Source organism: Polychytrium aggregatum (genome assembly GCF_025602895.1).
Source record: "Polychytrium aggregatum strain JEL109 chromosome Unknown BJ171scaffold_22, whole genome shotgun sequence".
In the NCBI taxonomy this organism is placed as follows: domain Eukaryota; kingdom Fungi; phylum Chytridiomycota; class Chytridiomycetes; order Polychytriales; genus Polychytrium; species Polychytrium aggregatum.
In genome coordinates this window covers 628,124-644,737 of record NW_026516224.1, presented here as the reverse complement: position 1 = coordinate 644,737, position 16,614 = coordinate 628,124, and the positions used below count along the sequence as shown (strand labels likewise).

The 16,614-nt window shown below is 56.2% G+C and overlaps 5 protein-coding genes across 5 annotated transcripts; 2 read left to right on the top strand and 3 right to left on the bottom strand.

Moving 5' to 3' along the window:
- Positions 1 to 3,464: 3,464 nt before the first annotated feature.
- Positions 3,465 to 4,750, top strand: BJ171DRAFT_508769 (uncharacterized protein; the record flags this gene model as incomplete). Its single annotated transcript, XM_053111324.1, has 3 exons — positions 3,465 to 3,614; positions 3,742 to 4,013; positions 4,127 to 4,750. Coding segments are annotated over exons 1-3 (805 nt in total), but the record flags the coding sequence as incomplete, so codon positions are not given.
- A 3,575-nt stretch (positions 4,751 to 8,325) lies between these two features.
- BJ171DRAFT_475603 (uncharacterized protein) lies at positions 8,326 to 9,264 on the bottom strand (the record flags this gene model as incomplete). Its single annotated transcript, XM_053108791.1, has 5 exons — positions 8,326 to 8,346; positions 8,411 to 8,573; positions 8,703 to 8,950; positions 9,096 to 9,178; positions 9,249 to 9,264. The coding sequence occupies 5 exons, from the start codon at positions 9,262 to 9,264 to the stop codon at positions 8,326 to 8,328; spliced, it is 531 nt and encodes a 176-aa protein (XP_052966000.1).
- A 1,176-nt stretch (positions 9,265 to 10,440) lies between these two features.
- On the top strand, positions 10,441 to 11,968 carry BJ171DRAFT_475602 (uncharacterized protein; the record flags this gene model as incomplete). The annotated part of the gene is made up of 2 exons (XM_053108790.1): positions 10,441 to 11,538; positions 11,645 to 11,968. 2 exons carry the CDS (start codon positions 10,441 to 10,443, stop codon positions 11,966 to 11,968), a joined length of 1,422 nt encoding a protein of 473 aa, XP_052965999.1.
- A 248-nt stretch (positions 11,969 to 12,216) lies between these two features.
- On the bottom strand, positions 12,217 to 13,644 carry BJ171DRAFT_582687 (uncharacterized protein; the record flags this gene model as incomplete). The annotated part of the gene is made up of 2 exons (XM_053114209.1): positions 12,217 to 12,556; positions 12,779 to 13,644. The coding sequence occupies 2 exons, from the start codon at positions 13,642 to 13,644 to the stop codon at positions 12,217 to 12,219; spliced, it is 1,206 nt and encodes a 401-aa protein (XP_052965998.1).
- Positions 13,645 to 14,772: 1,128 nt separating this feature from the next.
- Positions 14,773 to 16,531, bottom strand: BJ171DRAFT_134939 (velvet factor). Its single transcript, XM_053105663.1, has 6 exons — positions 16,241 to 16,531; positions 15,896 to 16,047; positions 15,555 to 15,796; positions 15,226 to 15,478; positions 15,071 to 15,144; positions 14,773 to 14,926 (listed from the first exon to the last, which is right to left on the bottom strand). Exons 1-6 carry the CDS (start codon positions 16,271 to 16,273, stop codon positions 14,853 to 14,855), a joined length of 828 nt encoding a protein of 275 aa, XP_052965997.1. The 5' UTR covers positions 16,274 to 16,531; the 3' UTR covers positions 14,773 to 14,852.
- Positions 16,532 to 16,614: the final 83 nt, after the last annotated feature.

Here is a 16,614-nt window from a genome sequence, read left to right as displayed (position 1 = left end):
CCCTGACGGCGCTCTTCACCCCGTTGCTTTTCACTCTCGGCAATTCCGTCCCGCCGAGGTGAATTATGACACTCACGACAAAGAGCTCCTCGCCATTGTCGATTCCTTTACCGCCTGGCGTCATTACTTGATGGCTGCCGACCCTGATATTCCCACTCTTGTTTTCTCTGATCATCAGAACCTTACCCGGTTCACTGCCGCTTCTCAACTTTCTCGCCGCCAGTTCCGGTGGGCCCAATTCCTTTCTGACTTTGCTTTTCGCATTTACCACCGCCCTGGTCGTCTCAACACCAAAGCCGATGCTCTCAGTCGCCGTTCTGACTTTGAGATAAAGCCTGGTGACTCCCTCCACTCCACCAACTTCCTTCAGCTGTTCGAGTCTATTTCTCTCGACAGCATCACTGTTATCGGCTCGAATCCCGACTTTCTTTCCGAGATTCGAGCTGCCACCCTTTCTTGTTCCCTCCTTTCTGACTTTAACGCCAAACGTCTTGATGGCGATTACTCCTTCCGTGACGGTCTCCTTTACTTTAAAGACCTGATCGTTGTCCCTTCCCCCGAGCTCCAGCTCAAAGTGTTTGAGCAACGTCACTGCTCCGCTGCCGCTGGTCACTTTGGTCTTGCCAAGACCGTTGAGCTCGTCTCCCGGGACTTTCACTGGCCCCGGCTTCGTAAGTCTGTGCGTCGCTTCATTGCTAATTGTGAAGCGTGCCAGCGAGCCAAGCCGTCCCGTCACTCCCCTTATGGTTTACTTCATCCTCTCCCCGTTCCTTCCGAACGTTGGTGGGACCTGTCGATGGACTTCATCACGGATCTCCCACCTTCGAACGGTTTTGACTCGATCTTCGTGGTTAAGGACCGCCTGTCCAAACAAGCACACTTTGTGCCCACCACGAAGACGGTTACAGGCGAGCAAACCGCCGAACTCTTCCTCTCCCACATCTTCCGCTTGCATGGTTGTCCCCGGTCTATTGTTTCGGACCGAGGAACTCAGTTTACTTCGGCCTTCTGGAGGCGCTTCAATGAGCTTCTGAAGACGAAGATTTCCCTTTCTTCTGCCTTCCACCCCGAGACCGACGGTTCGACCGAGGTTCTCAACCAGGTCATCGAGCAGTATTTGCGTATCCATTGCAATTACCTGCAAGACGACTGGACCCTTCACCTTCCCCTTGCCGAGTTCACTTACAACAACTCGGAAAACACCTCCACTGGCATGACTCCCTTCTTTGCAGTCCATGGCCATCACCCCATTTTCGATCCCTCTATCATTCGTGATCCCTCTGTTGTGCCCTCTGCCGAAGAACGTGTCGACCGACTTCAGACCGTTCTCGAGGATCTCAAGGCCAACCTCCGGGTTGCCCAAGAGTCCTACACTGTGCAGGCCAACAAATCCCGTCTCCCCACTCCCGACATCTCCGTTGGCGACCTCGTTTTTCTGGATCGTCGCCACATTCGCACCCTTCGTCCCTCCAACAAGCTTGACCAGAAAAAGCTTGGCCCCTTTAAAGTTCTTCGCCGCATCAACCCCGTTGCCTTTGAGCTTAAACTCCCTTCCACACTTAAAGTTCACCCCGTTTTCCATGTATCCCTCCTTGAACCCCGAACGAAGGACATTGTTCCCGAGTTCACCCAACCAGAACCACCTCCCATTCTTGTTAACTCCCAGGAAGAGTTTGAGGTCGAGACTGTTCTCGATTCTCGGCTCTTCCGTGGTCGCTTACAGTACTTGGTTCAGTGGAAGGGCTATTCCGAGACTGACCGGTCTTGGGAGCCCGCTGCCAATGTTTCCCACGCCACTGATCTTGTTGCTGACTTCCACCTTCGCTATCCCTCAAAGCCGAAGGCGACGTCCGGAGTTCGTCGCTAAGGAAGGGGATGATGTTAGGGATAGCTCCTGCTTGTTCTCCACTTTGACTGCACACTTGGCTATTCTTTTGCCTTTCTGTTTGTTTGTGTGTAGCCTTGCAGTTCCCCTCCGATTTTCCGCCTTTTGCCTGTCTTTTCCGCTCCTTCCGCACTTCCGTTTTCCCGCGCTGCTCCGCTTCCTTTGTCTTCTTCGCACGCGCCGGTTTGTTTGTGCACGCGCCTTGCTGCGATTGGTTGCAATTCGGCTGCCGGTCATGTGTCCCCCCACCGGTGACTCATGACCTGCCTGACCGCCCCGATCTCTTGTTCATCTCGCATGCATTTGCCCCAACCTTATACTTGACCAATCCGCTTCTTGGACGTTGAGTCACATTGCTTCGCCTTTGCACGTTTCTCCTGCCAGGTGCTTCGCTTTTGCTTGCGCCTCTCTCGCTTTGGTTCTCTGCCTGTCTCGGTGGTCCTTCTCGGCCCTCGTTCGTGCATCGCCCCCTTCGCCCTGCTCGATCGCCCACTTTTCCCTCCCTTGGCCGCCCTTCGCTGCCAAGTCCGGACTTGTCTATAAATAGCCTGACCCCCGCGATGTGTAGTCGAACCTTAGCGTTCAAAATAGGACTAAATAAAGTGCCTTCTACTTTATTCTCTGAGTGTTCCTCACGTCTCATTTCGAGACAAGTCTTATCTTGAACGGATCTTTGCTTCCCTCGCTCCCTCTCCGAGTCCACTTCGGACTCTACCCTTGCTTTCCCTGAGCTCACTTCGAGCTCACTTCTTCTTTTGCCGTTGAGTCCCCTTTGGACTCTAACAGCAGCTCACCGCCGCCTGCACCCCGTCGACCAAGATGTCGGGACTCTGGGAGGCTCGCGGGTACCAAGGATCCATGGTCATGCTCATGTTCATGGTCCGATGGCGACTCGGTGCTCTCCCAGGTCACTTCAGGTTTGGATACCGCAAGTGCAAGAACCTGGCTCGACACGGATCCGGGATCGACTTGACCAGGACCCACGCACAGCAATGTGTGGATCCGCATCAAGTCCTGGTCCGCAAGGTCGCAGCCCTCAAGACGGCCCACCCGACTTGGGTGGAAAGTGGTATAGCCGGAGTGGGACCAGTGGACAAGCTGCTGGACCTGCTCTCTTTCGATCGCACTCCCCCTCGCACTCGCACCCCTCCCGCACTTGGATCGCTTGCTGCTCATGTACCCGCTCCCCGCACTGCCTTCCGAGCATTCGCACTTGGTGCACACCCAGTACCAGCACCCACTCCCACAACCAGTGTAGTCCCACCCTTGCAGTCTCTCCCTGCACCCTCATCACAGCGTAGTATAGTGCCAGCACTTGTCACTCCACCACCCCGACCTCCCGTCGATCCTGCTATTCCCTTGTGGGAACTGCTTGAAAATGTGTTCACCCGCTTGGTCTCAGACCTTGTGGGCAGCTGAGGCAGCACTAGGCTGCAACAGGAGTAAATAGGCTTGCCTGTGTACTCAACGTGCCGGGGTACCAACCTGTTGGACCTGATGGCTTGTCTTCTTAAATAAAGTTGACTATAGTAACAAAAAAAAAAAAGCATTTCATGTGAGAACTATGTTGACACCATGGGCAAGATGAAGATGTCCAAGGACTTGCACATTGTCGAACTCATTGAGCACCTGCCACTGTTTGAGGGCTGCTCCAGAGCAAACATCGAGTTCCTCGTGTTCACGGGCGAGAGCAAAGCGCTGCGCTATAACCAAGTGGTTGTCGCAGAAGGTGAGTTGGCGCGAGCTCGATGTCAGATCTGCGTTTTCCAAATCCAGGTGTGGCTCGTGAGCGCTTGCATTCCAACGAACGGAACTCGCCCTGTAAGAGTGATTCCAACGTGCCCGAGTCGATGCAGGCGACGCCATCGACTCGATATTTGTCCTCCTCACTGGATCGGTCAAGGTATTCAAGACCATCACCACACTCCAGAGGGGAGCCACTGTCACACTTGCAAACAGTCATCCACAAGCAAACATGCCAAGAATCCGCGAGGATACCACGGTCTACATCACCACCCTCAATTCTGGCGACGTGTTCCCGCACGCTGATCCCGATATGCCCCAGCCAGCAGCAGCATCATACATACTGGCGAGCGGGCCGAGTGCAGAGTGTCTCCAAATTGATCTGGTAGGTGAGATAGTGCATTGGGCATGGATCCGTTGTCGGAGCAATCAGTGACAAACTGCTGCGAGCGACCTTGGGTGGCATCCTCACGAATATGGATGTTGGGTATCATTTAGGCTCGCATTCGAGAGAGCCCTTTGGAATTGAAAACCCGGCTCTCAGAGTATTTCAAGACTTTTTCTTCCCAAGTCAGTAATATCGAGCAAAAGCTGTGCTCCAAGAAAACTTGGGATGTGTACAAGAGGCACATCATCCAAGAAGTGCTTCAGACCCCTGACAAATCTGTCGAACAGCGGAGATCCCCACGGCTGCCGAGCATTGACAGACAGAGCCCTGAGAGACGAGAGAAAATGGAAAACGTCCAGGAGCGAGGCCAGGAGTCAACCACCAGAGTCACCCTTGGTGTCCTGAATCTCTCTCCACGCCCCCCACGACAAGGGAATCCCGGCAGATCTGATGCGGGGCAGCGACGATATCGATCTCAGACCGAGCCTCCAAAGTTGATCTAGTGAACACATATGGAACCGGGACAGTGCGCTTCTCTCTGGCATCAGAAGCCTGAGGCCTGCTGATCGGTAGGCCATGGTGGGCAGCCGAGGGATTGCACTTCTGTCTCTGCTGGCAATCCAGTGGTTTGGTTGCTTTCGGGGGTATCGTCTTGAATACATCCGATCGATCTCCATGGGCGATGATCGACTGGCATACCGAGATCATGTTCCGTGAGGAATTGATGTCTCGATGCGAGAGTGTGGTGGATGCATTGGACTGCCTGAACAGTCCATGGTTCCTCGATATCAAGTGACTCAGGTGACTCGAGTTGTTTGTCTTTAGGCACTGTTTGGTCATGACAGACGATGAGTGGAGTGTATTCAGGGCCCAGAACACAGCGACGACTCTGACTCAAACGCAGGGTGTCCGTTTCGTTTTGGGTACGCTGTATACCCTGGAGAGTGACTGTTTTTCGGAAAAACGAAACCTCAGCTTGAATCTCGGGGGTGCTGAGATAGATTGGCTGTGGAAGGGGAGCGGTCAGTCGAAGATGGGCGATGCGGCAAGTGATTGAGCAGGACTTACCAGGATGACAACTGGATGTGCTGGGAAGAGGTTGCTCATCACGAAGAATACTCCGGATGGAAGAGAAAAGTTAAATCGCGAATCGAAGTAAGCGTGTGGGACCTTGGTGACGTGGTGGTCGTGGCGAATCCACTGTGGTGCGTTGTCGATTTCGGACCACCGGGGAATGTGAGGTGACTTGGATGTGACAATGAAGTTGGAGGGGTCGTCTTCCGAACGAACCCACTCGTCACTATTTTGGACCCACAGGATTTGATTACCGCCATATTGACGAGAGAGGATGGTGTTACCATCTGGCGAGATGGTCACAGAGTCCACACCCCTGGTATGTCCCTCGAGGGTGTGTTTCAGTTGGCCTGTGGTGGCATCCCACACCTTGACGGTGCTGTCATTTGAGCCAGAAACAATCCACTTGCCATCAGACGAGATGGCCACGGAGTTCACACTATCTAGGTGTTCCTTGAGGGTGTACTTCACCTGGCCTGTGGCAGCATCCCACACCCTGATGGTGTTGTCACGAGAGCCGGAGGCAATCCACTTGCCATCGAGTGAGATCGCGACGGCATGCACACTGCCGTTGTGTCCAATAATTGTCATCACACAGGTGTCCCAGGTCGGTGCTGGACCGCAAGTGACCAGGAACGGGATCTTGTCCTCGAGTTGGTCAGCATATGTCTTGTAGATCGCCGTCTCCTTCGGTGTGAATGCATACCCCGAGTTGTACACCTGTGGTGCACTCTTGATGATCGGATCGGCAAACTCGCGGATGAATCGATACGTGTCCTTGACCAGTTCCTTCGTGGTGTCGTCGACGATGGTGCTGGGTGCCTTGGCGACCACTCCTCGCAGCACAGCCAGTTGCTCGATGATCGGCTTGACCACATGTGTGAGCGACCCGCACTCGAGCCAGAAGAACACATGCGTCTTGACGAACCGAGTGAGCACCGCTGCCACATCGACCATCTTGGCCGACTGCCACACCGGACTCGACTCGGCCACTCCTTCCACACACCACACAAAGTGTGTGATCCAGTGGGCGACACTGTATCGCAGCGACGGCGTGATCGTGGCTGCGACCCTGTCCTCGAGGTCGGCGATATTGTCGTGAAACTCGAAGATATCGCAGATGTTGATCACTGGCTCGTGCGAGAGGATCACTCCGAGACATCCCTTGGCAAACACCGTGTGGAACGAGTCCGACACATGCCACGGATGGCCAGTCGATGCGTCACCGAGGAGATAGTCTGCCACCGACTTGTGGTTGAACTTGACCTCGGTGTTGGTGGACTGGCTGCCTCGGGGATCCAGTCCATTGGCGCCAGGATCGAGGACCAGGCTGAGGCTCTTGAGACACTCGCGAACGACGCCGATCTCGAGTCCAAACACATCGGCGATGATCTGTGGGGTCAGGATCGACTGGGCCGTGGCGATTGCCGACACCACCGTGACCAGCTCGGCCGGATGGCTCGACTGCGAGTGGATCTTGGCGAATGTCTTGTGGTACAGTCCCTTGAGATCTACCGACGAGTCGTTGATTTCTCGGATCATCTCGAGGGTCAGTGTCCGTGGCTCGTGTGCTGCGTCGCTCTCCTCACACGGCGTCGATCCTGGCTCGGGAGTCTCCAGCTCGTGCTCGACGGTGTTGAGGATCAGGTTGATCCACACGAATGTCTTGGACTGGTCCAGCAGCACCGAGATCGCCTGGGTGCGGTCCGACTCGCTGAGGCTGGGATGGTCCCTGAGACGATGGTCGATGAACACCCGGAGGTCGCGGATGTTGTCCTCGCTCGACGGCTCGATCGTCGTGGTCGGCACTCCTCGGAAGGCATCCCTGATGTCGGCCTCGGGGCGGGACGTCAGCAGCAGCTTGATCCGGGACTCGTCCTTCAGCTGCGTGAGTCGCCAGGCCAGGAGCGACAGGATCTCGTCGCGCGGATGGCACTCGTCCAGGCCATCGACCATCACCACGACGGCTCCCTTGGGCCGGTACTGGCCAAGAGCCTCGAGTGGATCCTCAATCAAGGCCTTGAACAGGTCCGGGATGCTCATCTTGTCGAGGTCGTCCTTGGTGTGGCCAGCGTCGAGGAACCGACGGCCGATCGGTGCGTACCAGCGACACAGTCCATATGCGATCGTGGTCAGCAGGATGCGGGGGTTGTTCTTGCGGGTGTCGTTGTACTTGAGGAACAGCGATGTCGCCAGCTGGTCCCGATCAAGCAGGATGTTGGCGATCTGGGCGGCAGCGACGGACTTGCCGACACCGGCGACGGCATTGACCCACAGGACCCGGTCGGCGTTGTCGTCGTCGTCGACCCAGGCAGTGACATGGTCAAACAGCCACTGGCGGGTGCCCTCGACATACAGATCCTCGAGCGCCTTCCTGTCGGGGTCAAAGTCGATGGGATCGAGCAGGACGCGGAGCTGCGAGTCTTCGTCGGCAGCGAGGACGATGGGTCGGCTCTGGTGGTAGAGGATGCCCTCGGCGATGGCCCTCTCGGTCTTGGCCACAAGCACTCGGATGTACGGAGAGAGCCTGAGTTTGGTGGCGGGGGATGGACGAGTGCGAAAGGGAATGGGGTCAGTTGGATGTGGTCAGATGGATGTGCAGCAAGGTGAGGCGATGTGTATGGTGTCGTGTGGTGTTGTGAGAGGAGTCTGATGCAGCATGGTGCGCATGGCATTGATGGTGTGCATGGCATTGATGGTGTGCATGGCATTGATGGTGTGCATGGTGTGCAGGATGTTGCGATCACGCATGACAGCAATGCAGCAGAGATTGCTCGCCATCGATGGGATGACAGCAGCCACCCACCTCATCACCGCCGTCCCATCGGCGGCATTGAACTGCTGGAGAGCCAGGACATCTCGGATGGTCTGGCGGATCGATACGGGCTTGCCGTCGACGAGGGGACTCAGATCGTGGCAGGGCGGCTCGTCGGGAAAGTCGTCGGGGTTGGGGAAGTACTTGGAAGCATAGGTCTGGTTGTTGATGATGCGGGTCGACCACATGCAGACAGGCTGGACGGTCACCGGGCGGCCGGTGGTGGCCGACTCTCGCATCCGACGCAGGGCATGCTGGACCTGAGTGTGAGTGTGAGTGTGAGTGTGAGTGTGAGTGTGAGTGTGAGTGTGAGTGTGAGTGTGAGTGTGAGTGTGAGTGTGAGTGTGAGTGTGAGTGTGAGTGTGGGGACTATTGAGTGCAAGTGCATCGACATGGAGGCTCGGCCAACCGCTCGCTTGCTCACCTCCAGGAACTGGTTGTCTGGCTTGAGGTGTGCCTCGCGGGTGCGGCTCAGTCCCCGCTCCGACAGAACCAGCACAATGACCTGCGAGTTGACCAGGCCGTTGATGAAGCCCGTCTCCCAGTTCATGGCATCGACGAGACACAGCTGGTCGAGGTACGGACACAGGTTCTTGTCGTATTGGCTGGACGACTTGAGGGCGGCGTAGAGCTTGATTGCGGGCATCTCGTCGCTGAAGACTCGATAGCTGGGCAAAGAGGCGATGGTCAGTGGGCACTCTGGATGTCGATGTTGCCAGTGCAGACATGGACATGGATTGATGATCCAACCGGCTGGAGTGCAGACACCCCACACTGCACCACAGGCATCGCCGCACCTGATGAACACCTCGTGGTCCCTGTTGCCCAGCTGGCACTTCCATCCCCTCGTCAGCGGAGGCGGTCTGTATCGGACCACAGGGAGAACAGCATTCTCGCTGCCATCGGGTGTCTTGGATGGCGGTGGCTCGCTCTTGTGGACGGCAACAGGCGGCTCGGTGTTCTGGCGCTGGGCTCGCTGGATCTTCTTGATGGCGCCGAGCTTGAGCCCGATCTGCTTCATCTCTGGCTCGGTCAGAGAGAGGACCTGGACAGGCAACCGTTGTTCAGCAACAATGTCTGGATGGCCAGGGGCATCGACGGCCGCAGTGTCGGCGACATTCCATCGCCAGCACGGACATCGCCAACCATCGAGTGCATCATGCCATCGGCGACAGAGTCAAGCAACCCACCAGGTCGGTGCTGTCGATCTCGTGGTCGACCAGGAGGGTCTTGTTCCTGGCGAGATCGTGCTTGTCCAGGAAGGCATCAAAGTCTGGCACAAGGGTCAGCAGCAGACATTGCCGTCACCCGCCATCGGTGATGCATCATCAACAGAGGCTCACCTGTGGCCGCAGACATGGCGCACTGGCTGTTGAATGGGATGGATGGATGGAGCGAGAGGAGGGGCGACTGCCAAGGAATAGAATGTGGAGGACAAGCCCAAACACCGCCCCTCCCCTCAAGTGGTGCTCAATTCAAGGAGACGACCATGTCCCAGAAAAAAACGAGCAACACGCCCGCTTCTATGGCATCAGAGGCATGCAGCCTGGGCTCGTTTGAACATGTCGCCTGATTTATTTGATCGCCCGTAATGCGGGGATCCGACTAATCCTGTTTCGACTGGTATTCTCATATCCCTTCCAGGTGACCAGGTCGTCGTGGTGGATTGATGATGCGAGCCATCCTCGTTCGCCCCAATGCCCGGCCCTCTCGGCCAGCGGCAACTCGACCGGGCCATGATGCTTTTCTCAGCCGAATTTTGGAGGATATTCCCACCTTGCGCTTTCCAGCATTGATTCGCCGAGACAGGAAGCCCTTGCCAATCACAGCGCGCCGAAATCCGATGTCGAGTGACGTCGTCATATTCAAATCGGGCCTGGAATCGCCCTCCACCTGAGCGACTCCTTCGGGCAACTTGAGCAAGCAGGATTTGCAAATTCACACTCCTCATATCGCTATCGGAGACCGCACACATCCTTCGGTCATTGATTTGCACCATGGATTATGATGTGAGCGTGAGCCAAGGTTATCTTGGAAGCAATCCATCCAAAATCCATCCCAAAATCCATCCCAAAATCCGGTTCCTGAAACCCAGTTCGGGGCACCAAGCCGGACTGCCCTTTTCAATGAACGACCCCGAGGATCGTCACTCGGCAAGCCACGACACTTCGGCACGGCTATTGCTATCGAGCCGAGTTGGAAGAAGCAGGGTACAGGCAGCTGTCCTCCGTCCCGAAGCACAAGCTCGAACAAGATGGACAAGCCGCTTCTGAAGTCCGAGAAGTTGGGAAGTTGTGGTGCTGTTTCAGGTGGAAGACAAAGTCGTCGGTCATCCAATTCAGAAAACCTCTGCCGCGAGCATCCAGCTGTTGCTCTGGTCAGGAAAATCGCAGCCAGCATCATGAACTCGTCCACCTTCAAGAAAACGATCAAGTTCCTGTCGAACGAGGTGACGCAGATCATGGCATGGCTGGCGGTTGCGGTTGTTGCGCACACGCTCGTGATGGGAATCTTATCATTGCGCTCTACACCGTCATGCCCGGGATCTGGGTCTACAACTTTCTCCAGCTGTTTGTGATTGCCTGTGCCCTGCTCGCCCACCACGCCAGCACCCGCATCTCCGACATCATCCGGCTCTCGATCACTGCAAGTGAACTTGTCCGCGGCAAAATCACGCTCGCCGAAACGGCCGACTTTTGGGTCAAGGGAACGAAGAGCCCTGGCTACAGCATCATCCAGATCAGCAACGTTATCGAAGTTGTCTCGGAGCTGATCCTGATTGGATGCAGTATCTCGTTCGTGTGGGACGCCACCGAGACCTTCCTGCTCCAGGGAACATGCAATCCGCCAAACTATATCGGCTCGGTTCTGTCGCCCAACATTGCCATCCAGCAGTTCATCCAGGGCGACGCCGACTTTGCGACCATCTACAACTACGGACTGCCGCTGTCGGACGGCATCATCGGCGCCTGGGCCGGCTGGCCAATGAACAATCCGATGGACTCGTTCACGATCGAAGGCCAGGGACCAGTCTACATCATCCAGGCCGAGTGCGACGACGGACAGCCGCAGCCCTCGATCAACACCAACGGCGCCTCCAACATCGTCAGCTCGGTCCTCTCGTCCAACGGCCGCGAATTCATGCTCGAGATGAGCGTCACGCTCCCGGCAGGAAGTGTCTTTGACGACATTGCCCAGACCGTCGTCAACTCGACCTTCCAGCAAGAGTGCGTTGTGTTTGTCCAGGTCGGAGTCGGAGTCATCCAGTACAGCTTTGTGTCGGACCAGTGGTCGGCAGTAACGGGCGGTCGACTGGTGGCAGCATCGAGTCCCTCGAGGTCGTTCTCGGTGGCCTATCCGACATCGCCGTCGAGCTTTGCCCGGACGGCCCAGCTGGCCTTCCGCGAGACCACCGACAGCTACGGAGTGCTGCCGCTGATCCGCCAGAGCGTCTTCCAGTCGGTCCTCAACGCCAGCTACTACCCATCCCAAGGCGCCACCTTCTGCAACTACCTCTCGTGGGCAACCTATCCCGACGGATACTACCACACCGAGGCCATGTATCGGGGCCTGGCAGCTGGGATCGGGTCGTCGGCGCACTATGCCATCATGCAGTACAATCCGTCGCTGACGGTCGACTGCTAACTACTACGGGTTTGCCGGAGCCGGAATGCTCTCGATTCCACCGCTCCCGATCATCATCGCAGCGATCGGCTCGGCAACAGCGATCTTGAGCAAGATTGCCGAGATCATCTACTGGGCGACGATGCGGGCGACCAAGAAGACGCCTGGATTCACGGAGGCCCGCCGAGCGCTCCAGCATCCGATGCGATTTGCTCTTGATACCGCCCACACTCTGTCTCGGTTCCAGACATCCAGTCCCGACGACTACTGCAACGTCACGACACGCAAATCGGTCCGGGCCATCGGCAACCGGATAGTGCGGTACGGCGAGGACATCAATACGTGCGAGAACGAGATCGGGCACCTCCAGATCGGCGAGGCCGGGTTCATCTCGACGGTCAAGGAGGACAAAATGTACGGCAGCTTCACGCCAACGTAGCATGTCGAGTGGGACACTCGCTTTGAGGCAGGATTGATGTGTATTTCTGGAAACTGAATACACACTCGCTCATCGTTCGTGATGACCAAACGCAGCATTCTCGATTTCCATGCCGCTGCGCTGCGATGCTGCTCGCTGCTCCGTAGCCTGCACAGATTGTCTCCAGGAGCACTACACATCGCTCAGGGAGTTTGACCAATGAGCTTTGAGAGACCCAGCCTCCACAACCAGGACATGAGCATGGGCATCTAGAGGTTGAAGATCTTGACCGATTCGGGCAGTCCAACGAATTGGCATGGACTGTGCCCATGTATCAAAAGCTGCTCCAGGTGTGGCATCGGAAGAAATTGGACAAACGTATCCGCTGGCCCACTGATGGACACATGAAGGGTCCTGATGGTTGCGAATGCGGCCGAGAGCATTTGGAGACCACTGAACGACGACGGAATCCACAACTCTGTCACCGATGCTGAAACCAGAGCGCCTGAGCAATGAGTATCGAAATCATTCAGGGAAGGGCCTGACTGGGGCAGTTTGAGTAGCTTGAGCTCGGGCATGACAGGCAGCCACCGGAGCGACTCCAAGCGACTGCAGCCCCACATATTCATTTCCACGAGGCGATCCAATTGCGCTGGCAATCCTTGCAATGAGAGAATAGATGGGGGAAGGACGAGTATTTTCAAACTTGGAAGGAGGGGCAGTCCCACCAGTGAAGCAATTTGGGCGTGATGGCCCAAATCAAGCGACTGCAAACGACAGAGGCTCTGAGGGATGCATTCGAGACTTTTGAGAAATAGGGGCAGCATCAACTTTTCCAGCTGGGGCATTTGGGGCATTCCCTCCAGGCTGTCAATCTCGCCTTCTGGAAGCTTGCCATTGAGCTGCAGATCAGAGAGAAAAGGGAAAGCGACCGGCCAGCCAGAGACAGACGAGAAACTGCAGTTCACAAGACGAAGGGTCCGAAGGGGCCGATTTTGGATAGTGTCGAGTTCGTGAGGGAGCAGTTGAGACCACTGCTCGGCAGTGTGGAAGGGGTGGTGATCAAATCGGATGACCGAGTACCCAAACCGTCCGTGAGGCATTCCGCTGCAGCTTCGACAGTGTCCACGCTGGATGATTCGAGCACTGTCAACGATGTGGAACTGCTCCTGCGGGTCGAGTGTTCGAACCATGTCCTGTGAAGAGTTTGATGTGCAGGCGTGACAGTCGACGTTGGCTTGGATCAGCCCGGCCGACAGCAGACGCCTGGTATTGGCTTCGAGAGAGGGACAGCGACAGATTGCCCACCAGAGTGGCATCTCTTTCTGGTAGGCTTCAAAGCTGCGAGGGCAGCCATCCTTGCGACTGCAGAAGGAACACATGCCCTCGAGGACCTGTCTGCGATCGATGGACACGTCAACTCCGGTGAATATGGCTGCTGTGATTTTGAGTTTGCGATAGAGCTGGTGCATCCACGCCCTGTTCGAAACGAGAGACAAGACGCCTCTGTACTGACGAGCGAGCTGAGGAAGTTTGGTGAGGGTTGCCAGGTCGAGGGTAGCGAGGAAGGCGTCGTTGCAAACCAGGACAGGGAGAAAGTCGAAATTGGAAAGGGACGCAGATGGGGAGCTAACTGGAAGCATATCGGCCACCAAGGAGTTGGGGCATTCCTGGCTGACGGGTCGCTGGGGCGCCATTCTGAATGTGAGCAGGAGGAGAGCGAGGAGAAGTGGCAGATGGCTGGAGGAAGGCGACAGGGCCAGAGCCAGGACCACGCCTTGGCATCAGGCCAACCACGGCGATTGGGTCGTGGCCACGTGAATGGGTCTGGGGCTTGTGTCCTGGTTGTTCTCCCAAGTCCCTGAGCAAAGGGCTTGGCCCATTCACATTGCTCTCTCTGGCTGCCATAGACGACTTTTGGTCGTTGAGATGGGTATCTTGAAGACCGCGAGTACCCAATCGAGAGCAGCTGTTCCTCGCAAACGCAAGTTGGCCAAGGACGATGGACTTGCAAGTAGCCAAGCACTGGGTGCCATTGTGGACTGGCCCAGTGATCCGAATTTGGTTTGAATCAGAGGGCCAGAGCACACCTTTCTTCGGCCCATTCATCCACTTCGCCAAAAATCTTGAGCCCACTTGATCGTTTGCCTCCATCAGAGCCAAGTGGCGAACGTGTACGGGGACGTTTCTCCGCCTCTGTCACCATACCCGGCGAGTCAAAGTGATGGAGATTGACAGGAGTCAATGGAATCAAGTTCTTCGTCTGGACGGAAACAATCCGGAACGACCGTTCGCGAAGGAAATGGCAGTGCTGTATTCAAACACAGTCCGTGCATCCTTGGTTGTCATCCGAGATCATCTGTGAGTACCTGCTATTCCTGCACTTCGTTCATCACCCACTAGAACACGCCGATTCGCTGATCTCGATTGACAACACAGGACCAGGTGAGACACCGAGTTCTTCGCGAGGCTGAAAGAGGAAGCTTTGAAACTGAAGACAACTGCCTCGACCTTGGGATTCACCCGAATGGCAACACTCTGCATGATGCTGGAGAAACTGAGTGAGCTGAAGGACCCAGACAACACAACAGTCGCGTGCATTGGGAGCGCTGAAGCTGTTAGAAAGTCATGGCTCACGCTCACAGAGATGGTTAGGGAGTTTCGCCAGAACCAAGCGTTCCTCCAGGAGTCTCTCGCTATTCTCCTGGAGCCACTTTCGTCAAGGGATGCAATGCTCTCAAAATGAAGTTGGCACCCTATTTTTGATGTCCCTGCGAGCCTTGAAAACACACACAGCCGCCATCCATAGCAGAGACCACCCGGTCCACAGGGTAACTGAGACGTGTGCATGCTTACTGCAAAGCGAAGCGAGACTCCTCTCTGGAGACTGAAGCGATTGCAAAGATCACTTCCTTCCTCGACTTCGACGGACAGCATGGACACCTTGCTGGGCAAGGGCTTTGAAAGTGGACGTGGGCTCTGCAGGTACAATTTGGGCAGTCGATTCGACGCCTGTCAGCGATGCATGGGTGAACGGTCGCATCCCGAATCTCCCAAACATCAACCCAGCGGCGATGCATAATGTCCTCGATGCTATGCAGAGTTTTACCACAGGGTACGTACCTGACATTGCTGGAAAGTTCTTCCATCCGTAGGACACAAACGACTCGGATTGGATGGTGGCCAAGGCAGGGCAGCTTGAACAGGCCGAGTTGAGAGAAGGTCAGTTCGTGGATTTGCTGGCCAGAGCGCTCGAGGTCGTGGTGCGACTGCCTCACCAAGGATCGCCCAAGTCGGCCAAGGTGAACTTGAGCCTGTATGTTCCTTCGACTCGAATGAACAGCTTGGAGAACACAAAGAAGACGCCGGTCATGGAGTTTTGGGCACTCTTGGAGAAAACAGCCGAGGAAACCAAGTTCCCGAAGAGCGAGGGTTGGGCGGCTGGAAACAGCATCCTCGCGACTTGGTCGCTGTCGCTCAAACCCTGAAGCCAGTCGGGACTGCCTGCATCAGGGCTGCAGCTCTGGCAGCCTTGGAAGATGGTGGGTCAGTTCCAACGCTCGTGGTGCATCTGGGGATGATGGCGACGTCATGACTGGCGACTTACCATTGGCTGCTGCGACAGGCGCCATGCTTGGCGAACCAATGACGTTCTCTGTCTGGAGCGAGTCTGTGTCCGGGGATGGGGTATGAGCGACCCGATGATGGAGTGCCAGGGAAGTCGAGGGGCGAGGAACAGCTTCCTTGAGCCGGGCCGGGTTGACGACAAGGCTTCGATCCTCCATGCCATCAGCAGCATAGAGCTGGACATGGATCACAAAGAGCGACGCTTCCGTCATCAACGAGGGACTAGCACGTCCCGACACTCAGGTCAGTAGACAGACGACACAGCCCGTCGCCCCGTTCTCGCATGAACGACGCTTCACTCAAGACATCCGGGATACTTGCTCAGAAATCAACTCTCCATCAGCACCCCGCCGAAAGAGTTGTAGGACCGGGGCTGGATCGATTGGCCGCCCATGAAGCTGATGGCCAAACCCAGAGGAACGAACTCTCTCGGGCTGGTCTACAATCTTCAGAAAAAACGGGTGCTTGCTGGGCTGGTGGAGACAACAGAGAGGATAAGCCAAGGTTTTCGACCCTGTGTGGTCAGGTTGATGGCAGGCAAAGCATCCGCTTGAGCCGGTGATGCCCTCGAGGTCCCAGACACGTCATCTCAACGTTGTTTTGGAGCCGAGTGACTGGATCAGCAGCGACCAACGATGACAACAAACGACTCAACCTTGTTCGTACCATGGTGTCGAAGCCTCCAGAAGGATTGAGCATCGAAAGAGTTGATGTTTGCTGGCCGCCGCTCGGTCGTGGGGCTTTATCGCCAAGCCGGGCAAGCCCCCCTTTACCCAGACTATTTCACCCCTCACGGCTATTGGTCACGAGCGGAGAGTTCCAACATTGTCCTCCGCTTGGCTCCCCGACAGCGAGCCGCTGCGAACGACCATTGTTTCTGATCCAAGCGCACTGTACCAACCATCCTCCGGTGGATCGTGCAGGCCCAGCACTGTGAACCAGCCAAGCTGCGTCAGCAACGGCGAGTGACGAATCCGGGAGCTGTGACCGTGACCCAACTTGACCAAAGGATTCACATAACGCAGCCGGTTGCCTCTGGT

Bases quoted from the DNA above. Each gene is read 5' to 3' on its own strand.
- BJ171DRAFT_134939 (XM_053105663.1), bottom strand. From the start codon at position 16,273: ATGCTCAATCCTTCTGGAGGCTTCGACACCATG. The intron at 16,048-16,240 runs GTACGAACAAGG...TGTCTCCACCAG, and splicing joins CTGGAGGCTTCGACACCATG to CCCAGCAAGCACCCGTTTTT. The intron at 15,479-15,554 runs GTAAGTCGCCAG...CCATCTTCCAAG, and splicing joins GCCTGTCGCAGCAGCCAATG to GCTGCCAGAGCTGCAGCCCT.